General features: G+C 34.1%; 1 protein-coding gene across 10 annotated transcripts in view; it reads right to left on the reverse strand.

The window, feature by feature from the left end:
- The window catches only part of Ralyl (RALY RNA binding protein like), an 816,282-nt gene that overhangs the window by 270,606 nt on the left and 523,977 nt on the right, over positions 1 to 21,699 (reverse strand). Inside the window, exon 1 of one of the 10 annotated variants that reach the window (XM_041630378.1) lies at positions 6,294 to 6,419. The exons of the other annotated variants lie outside the window; for them this stretch is intronic. Within the exon in view, the coding sequence (XP_041486312.1) occupies positions 6,294 to 6,330 (37 nt within the window). The 5' untranslated portion in view covers positions 6,331 to 6,419. Of the gene's footprint in view, positions 1 to 6,293; positions 6,420 to 21,699 lie in introns of those variants that run through there. 10 annotated transcript variants of the gene reach the window in all.

Raw genomic sequence — 21,699 nt, forward strand, 5'->3', positions numbered from 1 at the left:
AGATTAGAAAGTCCAGTTTGAGGTATGATTTAGTAAAACTACCAGAGGAAAATAAAAATAAGATTTCTTGACAATGTTCAGTTATAGATTTGTAGCATGAAACCCAAATACAGAAAATAAAACCAAACAAGAAAGATGAGATTTCCCTGATTTCCCTCTAAAAATAAAGAATTAAACTTTTCAGGGTCCTCTGGAGAGATTTTACCAGTCAAACCTGAAATCAATCAACTATTAATGTAAACGTAAAAATATTTTAAATATAGATTATATCCTTAACTAGATGTATAATAGAGTATCACTGTTTGGGACATTTAATAATTTTAGAATTAATAGCTAACTAGTGAATCAATTATATTTAGAGAGACATCAGTAATAATATCTATCCTAAATAGTCTTTTTATCTTGCTAAATTATAATCAATAAGTTCATTAATAATTATGATAAGCCTCTATAAAACTTAATGCAGCAATAAATATGGAAATGGCTGTTGGAACAATTCATTTTCTAATAACAGCAGAACACTAAGGGTACCAGTTCTGTTTGACCTGAGACTGGCAGCAGGTTTCTTATCCCTTTTAGTAACCAAGATGACTTATAGCAATTCTATCAAGTTACTAATATAAACTTTATAGATAGGTTAATATTTCAACAAAACAAATATATTAATAAGAATAAAATTTAGGAAAATAGAAAATGTAGCTAGCAAAATAATATATTTGTGATCAACAACTAATTGTGAAGTGCAAAGATATAAAATACCATTCTTATGATTGTTGGGGTAATTTTTAACAACATGGTTCTTTTCTATTTCTAGAAAGTTGCATCACAAAAGGCAACTACAAGTATTTAGTAATTTAGTAGATATACAATATGTTTGTATTCAGTTACAAGTGAAATGAAGTGAATTAAATTTCTTTGTTCCTTGGTTTGTCTATTTTTCCTATATTTCTGATACATTTGACTTCATCTTTTTTCTCTCATTTTACTTACAAAACCCCTGTCCTTCAATTATCCCAAGTTCCCCAGAACTTTTCTCACTTACATTGTCCCATACATCCTTGCATACATCATAGAACTATGCAGAGGAAAGGAGAAGAAGAACCACTCACTAAATCCTTGCGGTTATCTGATTTAGATGTTGTCTTATTGGTATGCCATTTTATACTTATACCATACAAAGCAAATAAATCATTCCACCTTCCCAAGTTCCTTTGTCATTCTATACCATATTTTCACATCATATGATCTATACTATTATACATCATTTTCCAGTGCCCAGCAAAACACCATATCATGCATTGCTGTAGCCCCAATACTAGAATGATGCCTGTATAATAATAAATTTTTAAATAAAAATCTTTGAATGATTAAACTTCCCTGAACAATAAAACATTAAGGAAGCACCAATATTTTGAAAATACCTCAACAGAAACAAAAGATGAATATGAGTAAAATAAAGGCATAATTAATACATAAAACACAGGAAGAAGAAATCATCTATAAAAGTAAAGGATATCATGAAAAGAAAAACGAAAAAGTTTACCTGGAATTTAGGGAGAGCTAATACAAATAAGAGTTTGGGTCACTTTGAACAGATGAGGTGTCTGTATATGCAAATTTAAATGAGCACCTTTAATCAACAGGAAGAAACATGGTCAATGCATGGAAACAGAAAATGAGTGTCATCTGTCCATACGTGTAGATGATGAGCTGAGCAGGCCTGCTTTTTGTTTCTTCTGCTCCCGCATGGTTAGCTTTACTCCCAAAATAACAACACACAATTGTATTCATTTAAACACTGTCTGGCCCATTAGTTTCATCCTCTTATTGGCTAATTTCCACATCTTGATTAACCCATTTCTAATAATCTGTGTAGCACCACGAAGTGGTGGCTTACCAGGAAAGATTCTGCATGTCTGACCTGGCAGCTGGCTCCATTACGGCTGCCCTGGAGAGGAGAGGCATGGTTTCTGCCTACCTTCCCTTCTTTCCTGCATTCTGTTCTATTTACTCCACCTACCTAATTTTATGTTCTATCAAAGGGCCAAGGCAGTTTCTTTATTAACCAATGAAAGTAACACATAGACAGATGACCCTCCCACATCACATAGGGAGATGACCGAGGTAGGCAATGGAGGTTTAATTCAGGTTTAAGTATGATCTGCTGGTCTGAAAAACATTAGACTATACACAGGTAGTTTCAGAAGACAAACCGTGAGAAGGTGATTATTCCATAACTATGCATATCTGTATTCATTTTCTAGTTCAGTAATTTTCTAATTTTTGTAAATATGAAAATTGGTGGACACTGGATATGGAATATGTACCTGTGATATAAATGTATTTTTACATAAAAGATACAGTACTCATAGCAACTAAAAATTTATTATCCACTTTATAAGTAATTTTATTAAATATCCATATGTATTTATGAATTACATTATAATTTTTATTATATATATGCATATGTATAGTAGCAAAATTGTCTTTTAAATACATTAATTTTCATTTAAATTTATTTTAGAACTCAAATAGTTACATGCATGCATTATGTATGTATATACATGTGCAAAGGCATATACCTATATATCTTTCTTCATTTGGCAGGCAATAACCAACATTCATATGTATTCTAGGGTCCTTAGAAGTCTTTCCTTTTTATTTTTTGTTTTTGTTTTTTGAAACAGGGTTTCTCTGTAGCTTTGGAGCCTATCCTGGAACTAGCTCTTGTACATCAGGCTGGCCTCAAACTCAAAGATATCTACCTCCCTCTGCCTCCTGAGTGCTGGGATTAAAGGCATGTGCCACCACCACTGGGCCTTTTGCAGTCTTTCTATTGTCTCTCATGAATTTTCAAGATTAGAACCATCATTCTAGTCAAGGAGAACCATCAAATGAATGAGATTAGAATGACAATCCAAGGCCTATGAAATGGAGGAACTGAGGATAAAGATGGAAGACACCTTGGAAAAGGTCTCCATTTACAAGTTTCAGAAGAGTTTGCATTCTGACAAAGTGATAGACAGTGGGGAGGAATATTTACAAAGAACTGTGATGGGTATTATTTAGCTTTCAAGGAAACCACAAACGTTAATCCCATGGTATCCTAATTAAGATTCCTATTTCTGTGACAAAACACCATAATCAAAGGCAAGTTGGGAAGGAAAGGGTTTATTTGTCTTACAAATACCTATTGCTGTTCATTATTAAAGAAAGTCAAGACAGGATAGGACCTGGAGGCAGGAGCTGGTGCAGAGGCCATGGAGGTGTCCTGTTTACTGACTTGCTCTTCATGAATTGTTCATTCTGCTTTTTTATAGGACCCATGGCCAACAACACAGGCCTGGCCCCACCAACATGGGCGGGGGCTTCCCTGATCTGTAGCTGATTAAGAAAATACTTTACAGTTGGATCTTCTAAGTATTTTTTCTCAGTTGATGTTCTCTTCTTTCAGATAAGGGTTAGCCACTACACTTGGTATAAGGATAAGAAGGGTGAGTTCACCCAAATGTTCTATTTACAATAAGAAAATTAATACCTGTTACAAGTCAGGAAAAGATAAAAAGTAATATAATTAAGAGCAGTGTTTTTCTGTTCTGACCACCATTCTCTATAACATGCCAATGGGCCCTGCACTTGTTTTCCTCTAAGTATTTCTATATCTCTTTTGAAAAGATCCCAAAACACTTTTTCAAGGTCATCTGCAGTATCAGTAAGAGAAGTTACAGGTATTCCTTATTCATATATAGTATAAGTTTTATAAAATTTAAATTGTGAATTTTAATAAATATTTTTTAAAAATATGAGAAAATTATATGAAACACAAAGGTTAAAAGCCATACATATTAATCACTGTTTCCCAGGAAAACTAATTTTTTTAATAGATACTGAGTAATAGAATTCATTAAAATGATCTGTTTGGTTCCCACAAAAATCAACACTGACACATGCAAATATTTTCAAAAACCACTCAGCAAATCATGTATCTGAGGGCTGGTTTACATTTGTGCAGTAAGAACTTGACATCATTGAGGGAGCAGTAAGGGCGAGCATTTTCCAGAAGAAGTGCTCGCCAGAATCAAGGAGAGAGGTGCATTAGCCACCTCTCCTCCTATGAAAAAACTATAACTAGCTAAACCAGATGTGAGGGAGGGATTAATTTAAAAGTCCCAGATGAATCTTCAAAGGTTTAGTGAAAAATTTATTTTAAATTCTCTCACACAAGTCTCTTTGCTCACCCAGTTCTCTTAAGTTTTGACACAGCCATGTGTACATTTCCATTCTTCTTGCTGGCTTCATTCAAAAGAGGTTGTGCTATTTTCCTGAGAAATATATATAAAATCTTTAGGAAAAGAGAAAAAAGGATGGTTTATGAACTATTTTATTTTGAATGAGGACCACAAGAGTGCACTGTTTTCTACCCACGATGAAATTTTGTTAAGTGTGCAATTATTTCCCTAATTGAAATACAATTACCTTAGGAGAACACAATGCTTTTTCCATGATCAAGCATACACATAAATGACATGAGAAAGGGATCCGGCCTGAAAGTTGGTTATATGGTGATTTAGACACTTTCTATTCTCATTTGTTGAAGAATAATCATGTTATATTCTCCTCTTACAAATACTATTTGTGCAAGATAGAAATTCATTTAAGGATTCTATTAGCTTTTATTGCCAGGCTTTTATACATTTTAATTTTATTATAACCATAGTATCTTTTTTTTACATTATTAGTAAATGGAAATAGTTATTAGAACATAAGGCAGCTACTGATACAATTGAACATAAGAAACACCTTAAGCATTTTTAAGCTAGAGCATTTTAGTTCACTCTACTGTGTTCATTCCTGTATAATTATACATCCCCTGGTTTGTCTCCTGTAATTCACAATATCTTCCTGCTGCTTAATCGCAGGCTTCAGCAAGCACAAATTAGTGGGAGAAAGACTGAGTGTGATTTTTCTGTGAATCGTTTATTTATTGTGTGCATTAAGGCGATGATTACCCTCAAGGGGAAAAATGAGGGTCTTTATATGCAAGAGTAGAGATAGGAGATGGGTTTCAAACACATGCAAAATTCAGATTCATTTCTATAGGAGGAAATCACAAGGGTATTAATCATCAATATATCTGTAGACTTCACACCAATCATTTTAATGAAGAAAATATAGCAGATTCCAATATTATATCTTAATTATAAGAAAGAGCTAGTATCAAGCTGATAACTCCAGCACTGAGAGGTTTTGTGGTTCATGAAAATCCACCAAATAAGGGCGATTCTAGTTCTTATTAAACTAAATAATAAATAATGAGATACAACATTGCATTTCTAACAGGCTTTGGAGTTTTGACAGATACATTGCTACTGCTAATCTTTCTGCTTTTTAAATAACAACACACTATAATGAAAAATAAGTATGATTTGACTAAAGAAAAAGTTGCTAATAACTGTGCGGAATGGTAAACAGTCAGTGACAGGCCATTTGGAGCCACTGATTATATTTACTTTGCACAACAGAACAGATAAAGTGTGAAAGTTTCACTTACTAGAGAAAGATGCAATTGGGAAGGTTTTCATGCAAGTATATTTGCCATGAGACAGTTTTATTGCCAGTCTTTTATTCTCAGCTAAATCCTGAGGGTTTGGGCTCCATAATCATCTGTGTCGTTTACTTGCTTTCATTCCTTTTAAGTGAGAATCAGCCCCTCTAGGAGGATTTCAGATTCCTCCTTTAACCCTTTGAAATGTAGTCCATTGTGAAATATGCTACAAACATGCTCTGGACCAAGAAGTTTGTCAGTGCAGACTGTTAAATATTCACTTTGCTGTACACAAGTAAGTATCCCTCATCTATTCTGTACTACTCTCTGTCCCTTGAGATTTGGTAATTGAAACTGGAGACATGAATAGAAGTTTTACACTGGCTTCCCAAACCTTTCAATAGACTTCCAAGAAAGAAAAATCTATCAGTCATAGAGAAGGGAAGAGCTGTCCAGCTCTCTGTATGAATGAAGGCTGCTGATCTAGGCTGAAACTGTATTGGATCTGTTTCTCTGTTGATTTTGTAAACCTTCTAAGGGTTACCATAGTAACAAGCAAATTATCCCCTCTCCCCTAACATCTTTCAAGCATGTAACAGCGATAAAGACAAAGGTTAGGGTTAAAAGAGTTACAGGATCTTTCTCACCACCAGCATCTCTCAGAAGGAGTCATGATTAGTCTTTGAAAAAATCAAGTATATTTTTCATACCACAGTCACAAGAAAAAGTTGGGTCAGCATCTACTTACATCTCTGATGTCTGCGTTTGCTCCTATACATGGTCATTCTGAAAAAGGAAATGCCGACTTTCTAAGAAGTAATTGATTTGATCACGGAGACAAAGAGACGGGTTCTGCTCCTGCTTTTCAGTGAGGCTGTTGTTCGCTGACAGAAGGTAACCAGCAATCACATAGTGAAAGCCAGGGCAATACCATTCTCGTAAAATTACAGGGATGTGCCACTGCCTGAAACCACTCTGTCCAATGCAAATCTACCAGAAAACATTATAATTTTCTAACATTCCCAATCAATATTAGCTAAGTTCTCTAATAAGATCTAGACTATTAGCATGGTGTTCTCAAAGCAAAGTTGAATTAAGAACAGATTCATGCAGTTAGCAGGAACAGTAAAGCTAAAAATTAAAGTGTAAAGCGTGAAAATTCTTGTTTGGTATTTTCAAATATTAAACAAGTATCATATGAGTTTACAGAACCTTTGGCCACTCCAAAATACTGAATTTTGAATTTTGTTATGAAATTCTACTTAATCTTTTTCTCCTCTGCCCCCTCATGAAGTTTGCATATTTAATTATTGAAACAGTTATCAGTTACCATGTTGTCTATTTCCTTAACCAGTATGCACTTTGACAACAAAGCAAAACTGTGTGCTTAGCAATTGAACCAAAAAGAAGGGTACACAGTTGGACCTCAAACTGAGAGAGTACATAACCCATACCAAGGTGAAACCTACCTAAACATGTTTCACGATTTCCAGAAGGAGAGGATGGGAACTGTGACTTCATATTCAGAGATATGTTAGGTGCCCATATTCTATTCAGAGAACAATATTGGGCACCCAACTCACACATTGTGCCCAACCCAGATATTCTTGAGTGTTAGGTGCTGTAACATCACTCTCAAGCGTTTTCATTCTATCTTTTTTCTTTTTTCTCTATTTCCAATCCAGGAACACCCACACACAACAGATTATATGTTAAGTTCCCCTTCCTTCAGAGCAGCAGAGGTAGCCATGTTCAGCTACCAAAATTCTCTTTTAGTTAGAAATGGTAGTCAGGGAAAACATAGTTGTGCCCCTCAATAGATGGATGATTGAGTGTAAAGATAATTTTATACTATAGCAATTATTGTATTTCATAATTAGACATGTCTTGAATGTCATCCAATAGTTTTCAATATTTTATACAACATCTTCCACTTTTGAATAACTACGCTCCTCAGCAAGGATGCTAGAGATCACAACATTGCATCTCCTTGCGAAGAAAAGTTGCAATCATCCGCTATTTAAGTATTCTTGTATAGTTTAACATGTGTTGCATTACCCTTTTTTCGATTAGTTTTCTCATTAAAATTAGCAATCACCTGTGATCATCCACTTTATCTTTTCTATTGACACTTTTGTTCCTCATTACATAACTGTTTTCTTTAGCAAAGAATATCAAGACTTCAGGCTAGCAACTGCCACAGAGAATTTCAATAAATACTTGCATAATATATAAATTTTAATAAACTATAAAGTCCATATAATTATAAATTATCAATGAAGTCATAAAATAGGAAATCATATGTGTAGTTACTTTATTAATTAAAACACTTCTCATATCTATGTTTTGTTTCCTTGGCTAAATTAAATGTTCTCTTATTGTATTAAATTATTTATATTTAGAGCTGTGAAGTTTCAGCTTAGCTCTACTGAAACAAATTCATATCTAGTAGACAGTGAGTCCTGTAAGAAAGTCATTACTCCTTTCTTAGATAAAATATCATGTAGATGACAGACCATAAAAACTGCTTTAATCCAGAAAAATTAGAAAATACTTTCCCAATATGTGCATGGTATGGAGAAAAAGAGAGGTAATGATTGTTAAGTGGTGATAGACTAATGTTATAAAAACACAGATGTCTATAATTCCAGCATTGTTAAAGATTATAAATAATAAAATTATACATTTCCTCTCTTTACAAAATTAGTTCTCCATTCGCAATCATTTCTAAAACTTGAACATGTTTATACAAACCACACAATTTATTTAGGTTTACAATATATGAACAGCAACTCATCCTGCCATCGTCACAGCTATTAAAGTAAATTGTCTGTCGTGTACTCACCTATGACTGACATCCCTTATCAGGCAATACTTGCAGCATCATAGACTTTCTCAGACTGCATAGAGGGACTGCATCTTATCAATCCTTTCTAATGTTACTTTGCTCACATCAGAGAATACAGTACCTACAGTCTTGAGTTTTATTGTTGAGACTGATGGCTTGAATATTGGAAGGCTTTGACTATAGGAATTGGGCACCTCAGATATACTTGAGAAGAAAGAAACTATAAGCATCCACTTTGGCATAGTTATAAGGATCAGGGGACAGAAAGTCAGATGGAAATGAGAGCATTTAGTCTTCTAAAAGTAACCAAGCAATGCATATATCCCCCCTCTGTGTGTGTGTGTGTGTGTGTGTGTGTGTGTGTGTGAGAGAGAGAGAGAGAGAGAGAGAGAGAGAGAGAGAGAGAGAGAGAGAGAAATACAGAGAGAGATCAATACACAGAGCGACCAGAGAATGCATCTTTGAGACAAACATACCTTTTTAAGCTTTTCTGTTGCCTAGATAATACTATTCCAGATTTGTAAGCAAGACTTCCATAGCAAGGTAAGAAGTACACTGTCCATCTGACAGAAAGTTTTATTGGGAACTACATCTATAAGAATTAAGTCTGAGCCGGGCAGTGGTGGCGCAGGCCTTTAAACCCAGCATTAGGGAGGCAGAGGCAGGTGGATCTCTATGAGTTTGAGGCCAGTCTGGTCTACAAGAGCTAGTTCCAGGACAGGAACCAAAAGCTACAGAGAAACCCTGTATGGAAAATTAAAAAAAAAAAGTCTGAGTAGTAGAAGTGCTGTGAGTGATTTCTGGTTTCTGGGGTTCTTTGTTGAAGGGCCCTCTGGGAACGTGGAAAGGCACAGAAACCAAGTACACATTGCTTCGTGAAGATCACCACTGAGGATGAATGCTATCTGGCTGAATAAGAGCTGACAGTGAGAAACTGTGTGGTTCCACTAGATAAAAACTACCCTCTGAATTATGTATTTCTCTTTATTATTATTATTATTGTTGTTGTTGTTGTTGTTGTTTTTAGAGACCGTGATTCTGTATAGCTTTGGAACCTGTCCTGGAACTAGACCAGGCTGGCCTCAAACTCAGAGATCTGCTTGCCTCTGCCTCCAGAATGCTAGGATTAAAGGCATGTATCACCACTGCCTGGCCTAACGTTTGTATTTCAATTACTGACTCTACTGTTTTGATTGTTACCCTCATTCTCACTTAACATTTCAGAAAAGAGACAGTAAAGCATGTGGCCCTGTTTCAAATCTGACTGAACGTTCTTTACAGACAGTTGGATATAGCATGCACTGTAGGGTAGAAGGGATATTATCAGAAGCTATGTAGGAAATAAGTGAGATTATACAAAATCTATGGTCAATAACAATTAGCAAAGGCTGTTGAAACAAATGTAATAATAATAAAAAAATACTAACAGATCAGGGGGCTTTCAAGTTTGGAGCCAAAGCTGATTTGGTTGTAACAGCAAGTCTTCTTAGTTATGATGGAATGTTGACTTTCTCTTTGTACCATATATAAAACACTAAGAATTTCAAGAATTGTAAAAATGCTAGACTATTATCAAACTCTAACTCCTTATATGTCATAAAATATGAAAAGGTGATTTTCCCCAAAGTTTCTATGAAATTCAAAACATAGAAAGTTCTAAGAATTTTATCATGACACAAGTCAAACAGAGTGATACTAAACCCAGACATCTTGAAATAAATATGAAAGTTGAAATGATATAACGTTATGCCATCAAGATCTTTGAGTAGGTGGTTGGCACAAAACTGGTGTCACTTAGGAACTTTTGATGGAAAAACTCAGTGAGAGTGGCATTGATTACCTTAAGCAACTTGGATGATGGACTCCCAGCAGGGATTTAAAATTGGGTCTTTTCAAGTTATCACAGAACATTTCCTCTGGAAAACATTCTTCAAAATGATTTTTTTTAAGTGTCATGTGTTATTTATATCTTAATTCTCCTCTCTTTGGATCTTTTCTTGTTTGAACAGCTACCCACAGCTAACCTTGGTTTTATGACATTCTTATCATGAAAAGACAGGGATGCCAAGCACATATTCTTTGCTTTTCCTTCATCATCATGCCAGCTGGCCCTGTGGTACCACTCTTCTTATGTCTGACATGCTCCTTCTTTTTTGAAGTGTCTCTCTGAAAATACAGTTTATGTTAGCCATTAAGACCAGCATTTTATCTGTCCAGATGACAACTAACTGCTGCATTATATTTAATCTGCCTTTTCAAGAACTGAAATACATGAAAATACCTAAATTCTTCCATATATATATATATATATATATATATATATATATATACTTGAAATATTGGCAAAGTATCTTGGTATTGCATCCATGTCTATTCATGAGAAACCAACTGTTCTGATAGTTGATAATATAAATATATATACACATACATACATATATGCATATTTATCCAATATATATTCCCTTAAGATCAATTTCATATCATATATCTAGAACAACATTTTTTATACTAAGTTATTCACTGCTTTTGTTTTCAAAGGAGGGTATATAAAACTACCTCAAGTTCATTTGAAATTTTCATTTGTAATATTGACTCATATAATACTAATTTTCACAATGAAGTTCTTTTATCTATGACTGTGGTTGAAGTGAAATAAAAAACCAAATCAAGTTTGTATTCCTTAGTTGTTTTTTAATATTATTAAAATTTAAGAACATCTGGAAAAGGCTTTCTTTTGTTTTTAGAAATACATAATTGGATTTTGTGAAGTCTTTCTTCACTTATTTGGACTTTTTTCAGTTCCTTGCTCTCTAACATCAAAGAAGTCTTTGAAACCATTAAGTTTTTGAAGTATTGATTTTACAAATATTAAACAAAGTTAAATTATGTCTCCTTTGTAACTAATTATACAATCAGTCTTATTTTCCATGAATCTCATTAGTGGCAGTGTTGCCTGAGCCTTTTTCCCTTACAGTTGCATTCCTCTATGGGGATGTTCTATCAGGAACCCACCAAGGCCAGCTGGCCTGGGTCTGAAAAATCCTGGGATAAAACCAAACTAGTTGAACATAGCGGACAATGAGAACTACTGAGAACTCAAGAACAATGGCAATGGGTTTTTGATCCTACTGCACGTACTGGCTTTGTGGGAGCCTAGGCAGTTTAGATGCTCACCTTACTAGACCTGGATGGAGGTGGGTGGTCCTTGGACTTCCCACAAGGCAGGGAACCCTGACTGCTCTTTGGGCTGACAAGAGAGGGGGACTTGATTGGGGGACGGGGAGGGAAATGGGAGGTGGTGGTGGGGAAGAGACAGAAATCTTTAATAAATAAATAAATTAAAGAAAAAGAATTGATGGTTTTTCTCATACAGTAAAGGTGTAATCCTAGACTCAAAGAAGCACTAGTCCCTTTAAGGTGACAAACTCTTTAAAGTGCTATTATTGGCAATGAATTAACTCACTGCTTTGAAATGGTGCATATCTTTAATTCTAGCACTCACAAGGAAGAGGCAGGTGGATCTTTGAGTTTTAGGCCAATCTAGTCTATAAAGTGAGTTCCAGGCCGGTTAGGACTACACAGAAAACCCTGTCTCAAAAAAAGAAAAAAATTGAACTCATGAATATATGAAAACAGTAATAACATCTGTTGCTGGAGAACATTTCTAATTATTTTCCAATTTTGTGACTTCTTACCCAAGTTATATTTTGAAACATAATGCTCATGTTGATGGTATTTTGGATGAGAATTTGTGGTGAAACCCTTTCCCCTTAGACTAGGTGAAGACACACAACTTGAAGTAGAATAAAATATTCTTCAAAATGGTGCTCAATTGTTCAGGACCTTGATTGTTTGCTTAAAGGCCTCTGGAATCCTGATTAATAAATTTCTACTGGACTAAGTCAAGCAGCTTTTCTGGAGTTTCTTCTTTCTAAGCATGAACATGATCATAATCTATTGTAGTGATTAGGTGAGCAGGCCTGCTTTTCATCCCGCCCAGCTAGCTTTACACCCGGAAATAACAACATACAAACTGTATACATTTAAACACTGCCTGGCCCATCATATCTAGCCTCTTCTTGGCTAACTCTCATATCTTGCTTTAACCCATATCTAGTAATCTGTGTATCACCACGGGGTTATGGCTTACCAGGAAGATTCTAACCCACATCCATCTTGGGCTGGAGCTTCCTGGCTCTGCTTTCTTTCTCCCAGCATTCTGTTCAGTCTACTCCAGCCACCTAAGGGCTGGCCAATCAAAAGGCCAAGGCAGTTTCTTTATTAACCAATGAAAGTAACATATAGACAGACGACCCTCCTACATCAATCTAGCTTTTTTTAAAAACTTAGATTGGCCCTGTCTTGTGTTTTATCTACTGTCAGGCTTCACCATCTCTAGGTTCAAAAGTCTGCAAACTGAACACACTGTAGATACGTTATATTTGAAAAGGAAATTATAATAGTAATGAAAATGCACAAAATGTATTCTCTTAAAAATTTATTGCTTTTATTTATTATTTTGTGTGGTTTATATTATTGTGCACATCTGGAGGTCAGAGGATAACTTGTAAAGTTAGGTCCCTCCTTCCACCATGTAGATTCTAAGGATGAAATTTAAGTCTTTAGGCTTGGGGGCACTTCTCCATTCTGAGTTTCCTTGCTATTCCCAGGTGATATCCTTGCCATTATTTTTTAACATATAAAATTTAAAATCTTTAAATAAAATTTACATTTTAATATGTTTTTCTAGGTTATATAGAGACAATTTAAAGCATGCAGGAAATCATCTCACACATATGTAAATATTTTGCCATTTTGTATGAGGAATGTGAATTTCAAAGACCTTGGTATGCACAGGGAGACCTAGATTCAATCCCTTCTGGAAACCAAGGGACAAGTTAATGTAAATTTCTTCTTTTGTGTATGTGCAATATATGGGTGTAATTTGCATCAGGTTTTTATTTTTATGAGTGAGGGAACAAATATATAATGCTGAAGATGGATGAGCTGCAGGATTTAGCACTTGTCTGTATAGAGACTTGTATTCTTTGCTTTAAAAGAATACTTAATAATGGTTCAGATCACATAAGTTATAATTTTCTGTCATCATCCTTAGAGTCCGCAAATATAAGCCTTATACTCTAAGAGCTGAATTAAATGTATATGAGATATTTTAATCAAAAAATGTTCATTGTTTGGTTTCAGAATCATAATGAAATCACAACCAGAAAATATTTACATTTTGTCAAAGACAATGTTTTTATTTTTGTAGGAGCCAGCCACAATAAGCTAATAAGACTTTACTTTCAACCATTATCACTTGCCATAATAGGACTCAGCATCGATAAGTTTAGTGGAGGCCTGAGTCTCGGTAGTTTACCCTGAAGCAAAATCTGGTTTCAGGAAGAACCACAAACTAGTTTACCTGAGCACCACCCAAGAACAGACCATCCAAAGGAAATACCAAAAATTTCAACTGTTATAGATAGCATCACCTGCCAGCACACTCACCAAGACACCCCTAGAAATGTCAGCCAATCAGAGATCCTGAACCTTAGAAACCCCTCAGCTCCACCTTTACTACTATAAAAACCCAACCCTAACTGAACTCTAGAACGTATTCCAATACATTGGACATGCGGAGAAATCAAATTTGCAAACTTTCATAAAATAAAGGCTCTTTGCTTTTACATATAGGACTTGGTCTCCTTGTTGGTTTTGGGGGGACTTTGAGGATCTTGGAATAACAATTGTATTCATCTTAAGCCCTACAAGGGGTAGTGCTTATTATCACATTTACAGAAAAAGGCAATGACAGTCAAGAGTTAATTTTACAAAATTTGCAAGAAACAGAACTAGATGAGATTCTGAACCACAGAGGTCATACCTCATCCAGAAAATTACTTCCCAACAATTGAAATACTAATGCTGATGAAGGCAAATTCAGAAAAGGGAAAATAAAATACTATCAAATATTTTCCTTAGTTCAAGTTACTGAAGACTAGTATCTTTTATTCAAACCTTCTGAAAATAAGAAGCAAATTTGATCTATTGGTTGTCAATATAAAACATATTCTGACAATTGCTTATATCCATATTCCAAATGGATCTAAGAGATTCAAATACTATGGTTTTAAAAATAAAACCAATAATGAAACTGGTGTCAACCAATTCATAAATCCTTTTGAAATTATATATTTAAATTAAAGTGAATAATGTTCTTCGGGAATAGGTATCATATAAGTTAGGATAATGCAAAGAAAGTTTCCTATTAAAAAAAATTAAAAGAAGGTCTGAAAGTTCTATACATATACACAGACATGTGGTTACATCATTTTGAAAATTTTGCTTTTGGGTATTAATAAACCCCACACATGACTCAAAATCTATCAAACCTACTCAGTTATGAAGCCTATAATGATATCAAGGACCAAATTGGTAAAACTACTCTAAAGGCTGAGTAATGCCACACATATTTGGCAGTAGCTGGCGTCTTTCTTGCAGGACTTAAAACCTGATCAGAAAGAAGGAAATCTTGTCTAATACTGAAACATAGCCAACTACAAAGGGCCGGTAAATTTGAGAACCGACAGTCACCACTTACTAAAACATCACAATCCCTGACTACAGTCTAAATATTTGTACTTATGCCCACAGCTATGTATAGCACTGACACTTCATCAATGAAATTTCAGTTTGCAGCAGACCGAGATCACTACAGACAATCACAGCCAATCAAAATCCACATTCCCTATGCCTCCATTTACAAACAGTTCCTGTACTTAAGTCTACATAACCATCACATAAGAAGGTATAAAATGACTGTAACAAGCAGAGGACAGAGGAGTTGGCCATGAGATTGTTTCTCCTAGGAATATCAGAAGATAGATCCATAAACTATAGATGTTCAAACATGAGGTGACAAAAGATAACAATAGACATGCTAAAGTAGACAAGGAAAATATCAAGATGTCTCAATCATACATAAACACTACAGGCAACTAAGCAATGCTGCAATAGAAGAAATATCTCCAGGCAGGAGCACAGCAATTGTTTACCCAATGATTAATGTTCAACTTTGAACAGAAACGTAAAGTTACCAACATACAAACTTTGAAGAAAATTAGGAATATATATTTTAAGTACAGAATATATACACATAAGCTCAATCACACACATGCACGTCATTGATTAAGAAGAGATCATGTGTTTGAAAGAGAGCAAGGAAGTATATATTGAACAGTTTGGATAGAAGAAAGTGTAATTGGAGGAAATGGAGGAAAGGAAGCAATTATATTATGATACTAAAACTACTAAATTTCAAGATCAATTACAATATATGTTTGTCTATATACATTAACAATTTTTGGCACTTTTATAAATTTTTGTCAAGTATTTAATTCTTTTTTACCCCTCAGTAACTTTCACACCCCTTAATTTTCCTGCTGGAACCCTGTGTTTCTGGGGAAAGTTTATTGGACAAAGGTCAACTTACTAGTGTCAACTGGACAGAACATACGTCCTTTAAAGAGCATTAATTGTAAATAACCTCTCAAGAAGGAGTTTTAGTAATGTTAACTAAATATTAATTTTAATGTATAAATTATATTAAATGTTCTATCATTTCTAATGTTACTATGAAAATTTTACTCACAAATTCCAAACAATATCAATGTAAAATGTGTATAGTAATGTTATTGATTTGGTCTGTCTAAAAAAGTAATATATATAGCAATCCTGTCTAGAAATTCCTTTCCTACTATATTTAGTTATAATTATCAAATTGATGAGCTACTTCAGTTGAATATAATGAATATTCAGGTATAATGTCTGAAAATATTTGAAGGTACTTTAGGAATTCATCTCCAATTTTCATTTGTTTGTACTTCTACTTCTTCCCTTTTTTCTTCCCTTTATTTATTTCTCTATCTACTTATTTGTTTATTGTCTGCTAAGGAGTTTAGTACAACCTGGATATTCTTTGACCTCACATATGTGCTTCAAAGACAATTATTTGAATAAACTCGGCATTTGCCATTACCAGCACAGAAGTTATGTGACCAGTAAAGAGGTATATGCAATTCAAGATTCCCTTACTATTATAAAACCAATTTTAGATGATTAATGGAATGCCCTTTTATACAGGAAAAAGAACTATGAGAGGAAGAAAGACTAAAATTGTATTTTCAAAACTCTAGTTTAGTGAAAGCTAAGTTTAAGTTTTCTTTAATTGATAACTTGAGAGGCTTTGGAAAGTCACCCAAAGCATATAGTAAATATTAAATGAATCATTATATTACTCCCACAGCACAAACTGAAATAAAATATGTACAATATGATAATTCAGTTAAAAATGATTTTTTTTCTGAGATCATTTAAAGTCTTTTTGTAAAAAATAATATAGCTACAAGAGAGGAGCCAATCTTTGAGCTTAGAACTATGTGACCTTGACTTAATAAAATGTATTTGTGCTGAAATTTTCTTGTTTTGATGTTGTATCTTCTTCAATATCATAAGCACCTTGTTCCTACCTTGCTGAGATTAATCTAAACCTAATAAATTTCATAAATTTTTACTTAATTTAGAATTTTATATAAAATATCCCTTAAAATAAAATAAGATTTCAATATTTTATATATTTTAATTAGTGCACTTAAATCATACCAAATAGTTAATGTAACCATGATCAAAATCAAAGGCATTGTTTATGTGGACCTTATTTTTATAATGAATACAGATACTAATCAATGATGACATGAAAGGTTGTTTCTGTATAATCACAAATAGGTTTTCTGAAAGTATATTTTGGTCTGATAAGAGTCTAAAATTACAATTATTGAGATTTACATGTTTTCTCATCTCTAAGAAGGAATGTAAGAGTAGAAAAGAGGTCATAATAAAGCCACAATTGGCCAGAGTTGTTAATGAGAATGATGGCAGTTTGAAGGAAAATGTTGGAACAAAAATGGCATAATAAGACATAATCCATATCAAACAACTAATGTTGACTATTTTTTTTCTGATGCTTTATCTGCTATCATTTTCCTAACAATTGCCCATTATTTTTTAAGAAAGTAATAATCAGTAGCTATGATCTTACACTCCCATTAATCTATGCAGCAGGTTAACATATACTGTACCACATTTAAAAATCACATCCTGGAGAAGTCAACCAGAAACTTAATTTATGATGGGTATTACATGAATCTGTACATTTCTGCAGTTAATGTTTTACTGAAACTACATCTAGGTAAAGAGGACTATGTTTAATTTGCTTATCTGATCTTAATTTTATTTTGGTAAGTGATATTTATACATGAAGTTGTCCATTTTTTTTAAGTTTTCCAATTTTATGGAGTACAGGTTTTTGAAATATGACCTAATGATTCTCTATATTTCCTCCATATCTGTTGTTATATGACACTTTTCATTTCTGATTTTGTTAATGTGGATATTCTCTCTCTGCCTTTTGGTTAGTTTGGATAAAGGTTTGTCTATTTTGCTGATTTTCTTGAAGAACCAAATATTTGTCTCATTGATTCATTGTATTGTTTTCTTTGTTTCTATTTTGTTGATTTCAGCTCTCAATTTGATTATTTCCTGCCATCTAGTTCTCTTAGGTGAGTTTGCTTCTTTTTGTTCTAAAGTTTTCAAATGTTCTGTTAATTCACTAGTATTTGATTTTCTCAGCTTTTTTTTATGTAGGTATTTAGTGCTATGAACTTTCCTCTTAAAATTGCTTTCATTGTGTCCCCAAAAGTGGGTATGTTGTTGGTCATTGTTATTGAATTAGAAAGTCTTTAATTTCTCCCTTTATTTCTTCCTTGACCCATTGATGATTCAGGTGACCATTGTTTAATTTCCATGTGCTTGTGGGTTTTCAGGAATTAGTATTGCAGTTGACTTCTAGTTTTAAACCATGGTGGTCTGATAAGGTACATTGGGTTATTCCAAATTTTTGTATTTGTTGAGGTTTGTTTTGTTAGCTAGTATGTGGCCAATTTTTGAGAAGGTTCCATGAGGTGCTGAGAAGAAGTTATATTCTTTTCTCTTTGGATGGAATATTCTATGAATTTCTGTTAAGTCCATGTGAATCATAACATCTGTTATTTCTCTGTTCAATTTTTGTCTGCCCAGTGGTGAGAAGGGAGTGTTGAAGTCTCCTTCTATGGGTTTGTGGGGTTTAATGTATGATATAAGCTTTAGATGTATTTCTTTTACATACGAGGGTGCTCTTATATTTGGGGCATAGATGTTCAGTATTGAGATTTCTTCTTGATGGACTTTTTCTATGACTAATATGAATTAACCTTCTTTGTCTCTTTTGATTGATTTTAGCTTGAAGTCTGTTTTGATAGATATTGGGATATCTACACCTGCTTGTTTCTTAAATATATTTAATTAAAATATTTTCCCAGCACTTTACTCTGAGATGATTTCTGTCTTCAATGTTGAAATGTGTTATTGTATGCAGAAGAAGAATGGTTTCTATTTTTGTATCCAATCTGTTAGTTTATGCCTTTTTATAGGTGAGTTGAGTACATTTATACTGCTGAAGAAATAGAAAAAGTCATCAAAAGTCTCCCAACCTAAAAAAGCCCAGCACCAGATGGCTCAGAATTCTACACGACTTTAAAAGAACTAATATCAATACTCCTCAAATTATTGCACACAATAGGAACAGAAAAAACACTGCCAAACTCTTTTTATGAGGCTACAATAACCCTGATACCCAACCACAGAAAGACATTACATTACTAAGAAGAATTACAGACTAATCTCACTCATGAATATTGATGCAAAAGTACTAAATAAAATACTGGCAAATTGAATCCAAGAATATATCAGAACCATCATCCACCATGACCAAGTCGCCTTCATCCCAGAGATGCAGGGATGGTTCAAAACATGAAAATCTGTCAACATAATCCACCATATAAACAAACTGAAAAATAAAAACCATAGGATCATCTCATTAGATGCCGAAAAAGCTTTTGAGAAAATACAGCATCCCTTAAAGGTCTTAGAGAGAACAGGGATACAAGGAAAATACCTAAACATAATAAAGGCAATATATAGCAAGCCAACAGCCAACATAAAGCTAAATAAAGAAAAGCTCCCAGTAATTCCAATGCAATAAGGAACAAGACAAGGTTATATACTCTTTCCATATCTATTTAATATAGTTCTTGAGGTCCTAGCTATAAGAATAAGACACCCAAAGGAGATCAGGGGGATACAAATCAGAAAAAAAGAAGTCAAACTCTCACTGTTTGCTGATGAGACAGTAGTTTACATAAGTGATCCCAAAAATTCTACCAAGGAACTTCTACGATTCATAAACACTTTCAGCAATGTAGCAGAATACAAGATAAACTCAAAAAAATTAGTAGCCCTCTGGTACACAGATCAAACGGCTGGGAAGGAAGTCAGAGAAACAACACCCGTCACAATAGCCAAAAAATGCCAAAAATATCTCAGATTAAGTCTAACCAAACAAGTGGAATTCTTGTATGACAAGAACTTTAAATCTTTGAAGAAAGAAATTGAAGAAGACACGAGAAAGTAGAAAGATCACCCATGTTTTTGGTAAAAATAGCAATGTTACCAAAAACAATCTACAGATTCAATGCAATGTCCATCAAAATCCCAGCAAAATTCTTCATAGATCTCAAAGAATAGTACTCAACTTCATATGGAAAAGCAAAAAGCCCAGGATAGCCAAAACAATAAAAGAACTTCTGGAGGCATCACAATCCTTGACTTCAAACTCTACTACAGAGCTGCAGTACTTAAAACAGCCTGCCATTGGCATAAGACAAACAGTAGGACCAATGGAACCAAATTGAAGACCCAGATAATAATCCACATACCTTCAACACATGAGTTTTGACAAAGGAGCAAAAAATATCAAATGAGAAAAGGAAATCATATTTAACAAATGGTGATGGCATAACTGGATATCAACATGTAGAAGAATGAAAATAGACCCATATCTATCACCATGCACAAAACAGTCCAAAAGACCTCAACATAAAGCCAGCCACAGTGAACCTTATAGAAGTGAAAGTGGGAAATACACTTGAAAACATTGACATAGGAGACCACTTCCTAATATAACCCCAGCAGCACAGACACTGAGAGAAACAGTTAATAAATAAGACCTCCTGAAACTGAAAAGCTTCTGTAAAGCAAAGGACATGGTCAACAAGACAAATAACAACCTACAGAATGGGAAAAGTTCTTCACTTAACCCCACATCAGGTAGAGGTCTGATCTCCAAAATATACAAAGAACTCAAGAATTGGTCATCAAAAGAACAAATAATCAGTTAAAATGTAGTACATATCTAAACAGAGAACTCTCAACAGAAAAATATAAATTGGCTGCAAGACACTTAAGGAAATTTTTAACATCCTTAGTCATCAGAGAAAGGCAAATCAAAATAACTCTGAAATTCTAACTTACACTTATAAGAATGTCAAAAAGCACTGAGGACAACATATGCCCCCTGACCAAAGAATGGAAAAGAAAAAATGTAGTACATTTACACACTACAGTACTACACAGCATGAAAAAAAAATGACATCTTGAATTTTGAAGGAAAATAAATAATGCTAGAAAACATTCTTTTGAGTGAGGTAACCCAGACATAGAAAGACAATTATCACATGTACTCAGTCATAAGTAATTTTTAAACAAAAAGCAAAGAAAACCAGCTAACAAATGACAATCCCAGAGAACGTAGACAAAAATGTAGACACTAAGAGTGACTTACATAGATCTAACCTACATAGGAAATAGAAAAAGACAATTATCCTGAGTAAATTAGGAGCATGGGGACTTTTAGGGGCAGGATTGAATGGGAGAGGAGAGAGGCAGGGAGGGTGGCAGAGAAAAATGTAGAGCTCAAAAAAAAATCAATAAAAAAGAGGACTGTGCTTTTCCAGTACCTCAAAACAGTCCAAACAGCTGTTCTCCTTCAGCAGAAGTAGCAGTCATTGGTAAAAGAAATCCCAATAATCTTTCAGTGAAGATGCAACAGAAGTGACTTTCATGCAGTCCAGCTACACATCATTTAGTATACTTTAGAGGCCACTGTGTACATCATTCCTTCCTTGGACTCTATTATACAGATGTAGGCCAAGGGATAGTATCCCTGCTGGTGACTACACTATGAATAAAATAGTGACAATTTCTAATACAGTGGAAAAGTAAAACAAGGTAAACAGCTAAAATGTACTAAGTTAACATGTTACAAAGAATAGAGAATTACAAACATAATTATAATATGAGACTTAGAAAG

This window comes from Microtus oregoni, unplaced genomic scaffold (genome assembly GCF_018167655.1).
Source record: "Microtus oregoni isolate MIOR12 unplaced genomic scaffold, Mior012 000034F_ref0000314, whole genome shotgun sequence".
NCBI classification, from domain to species: domain Eukaryota; kingdom Metazoa; phylum Chordata; class Mammalia; order Rodentia; family Cricetidae; genus Microtus; species Microtus oregoni.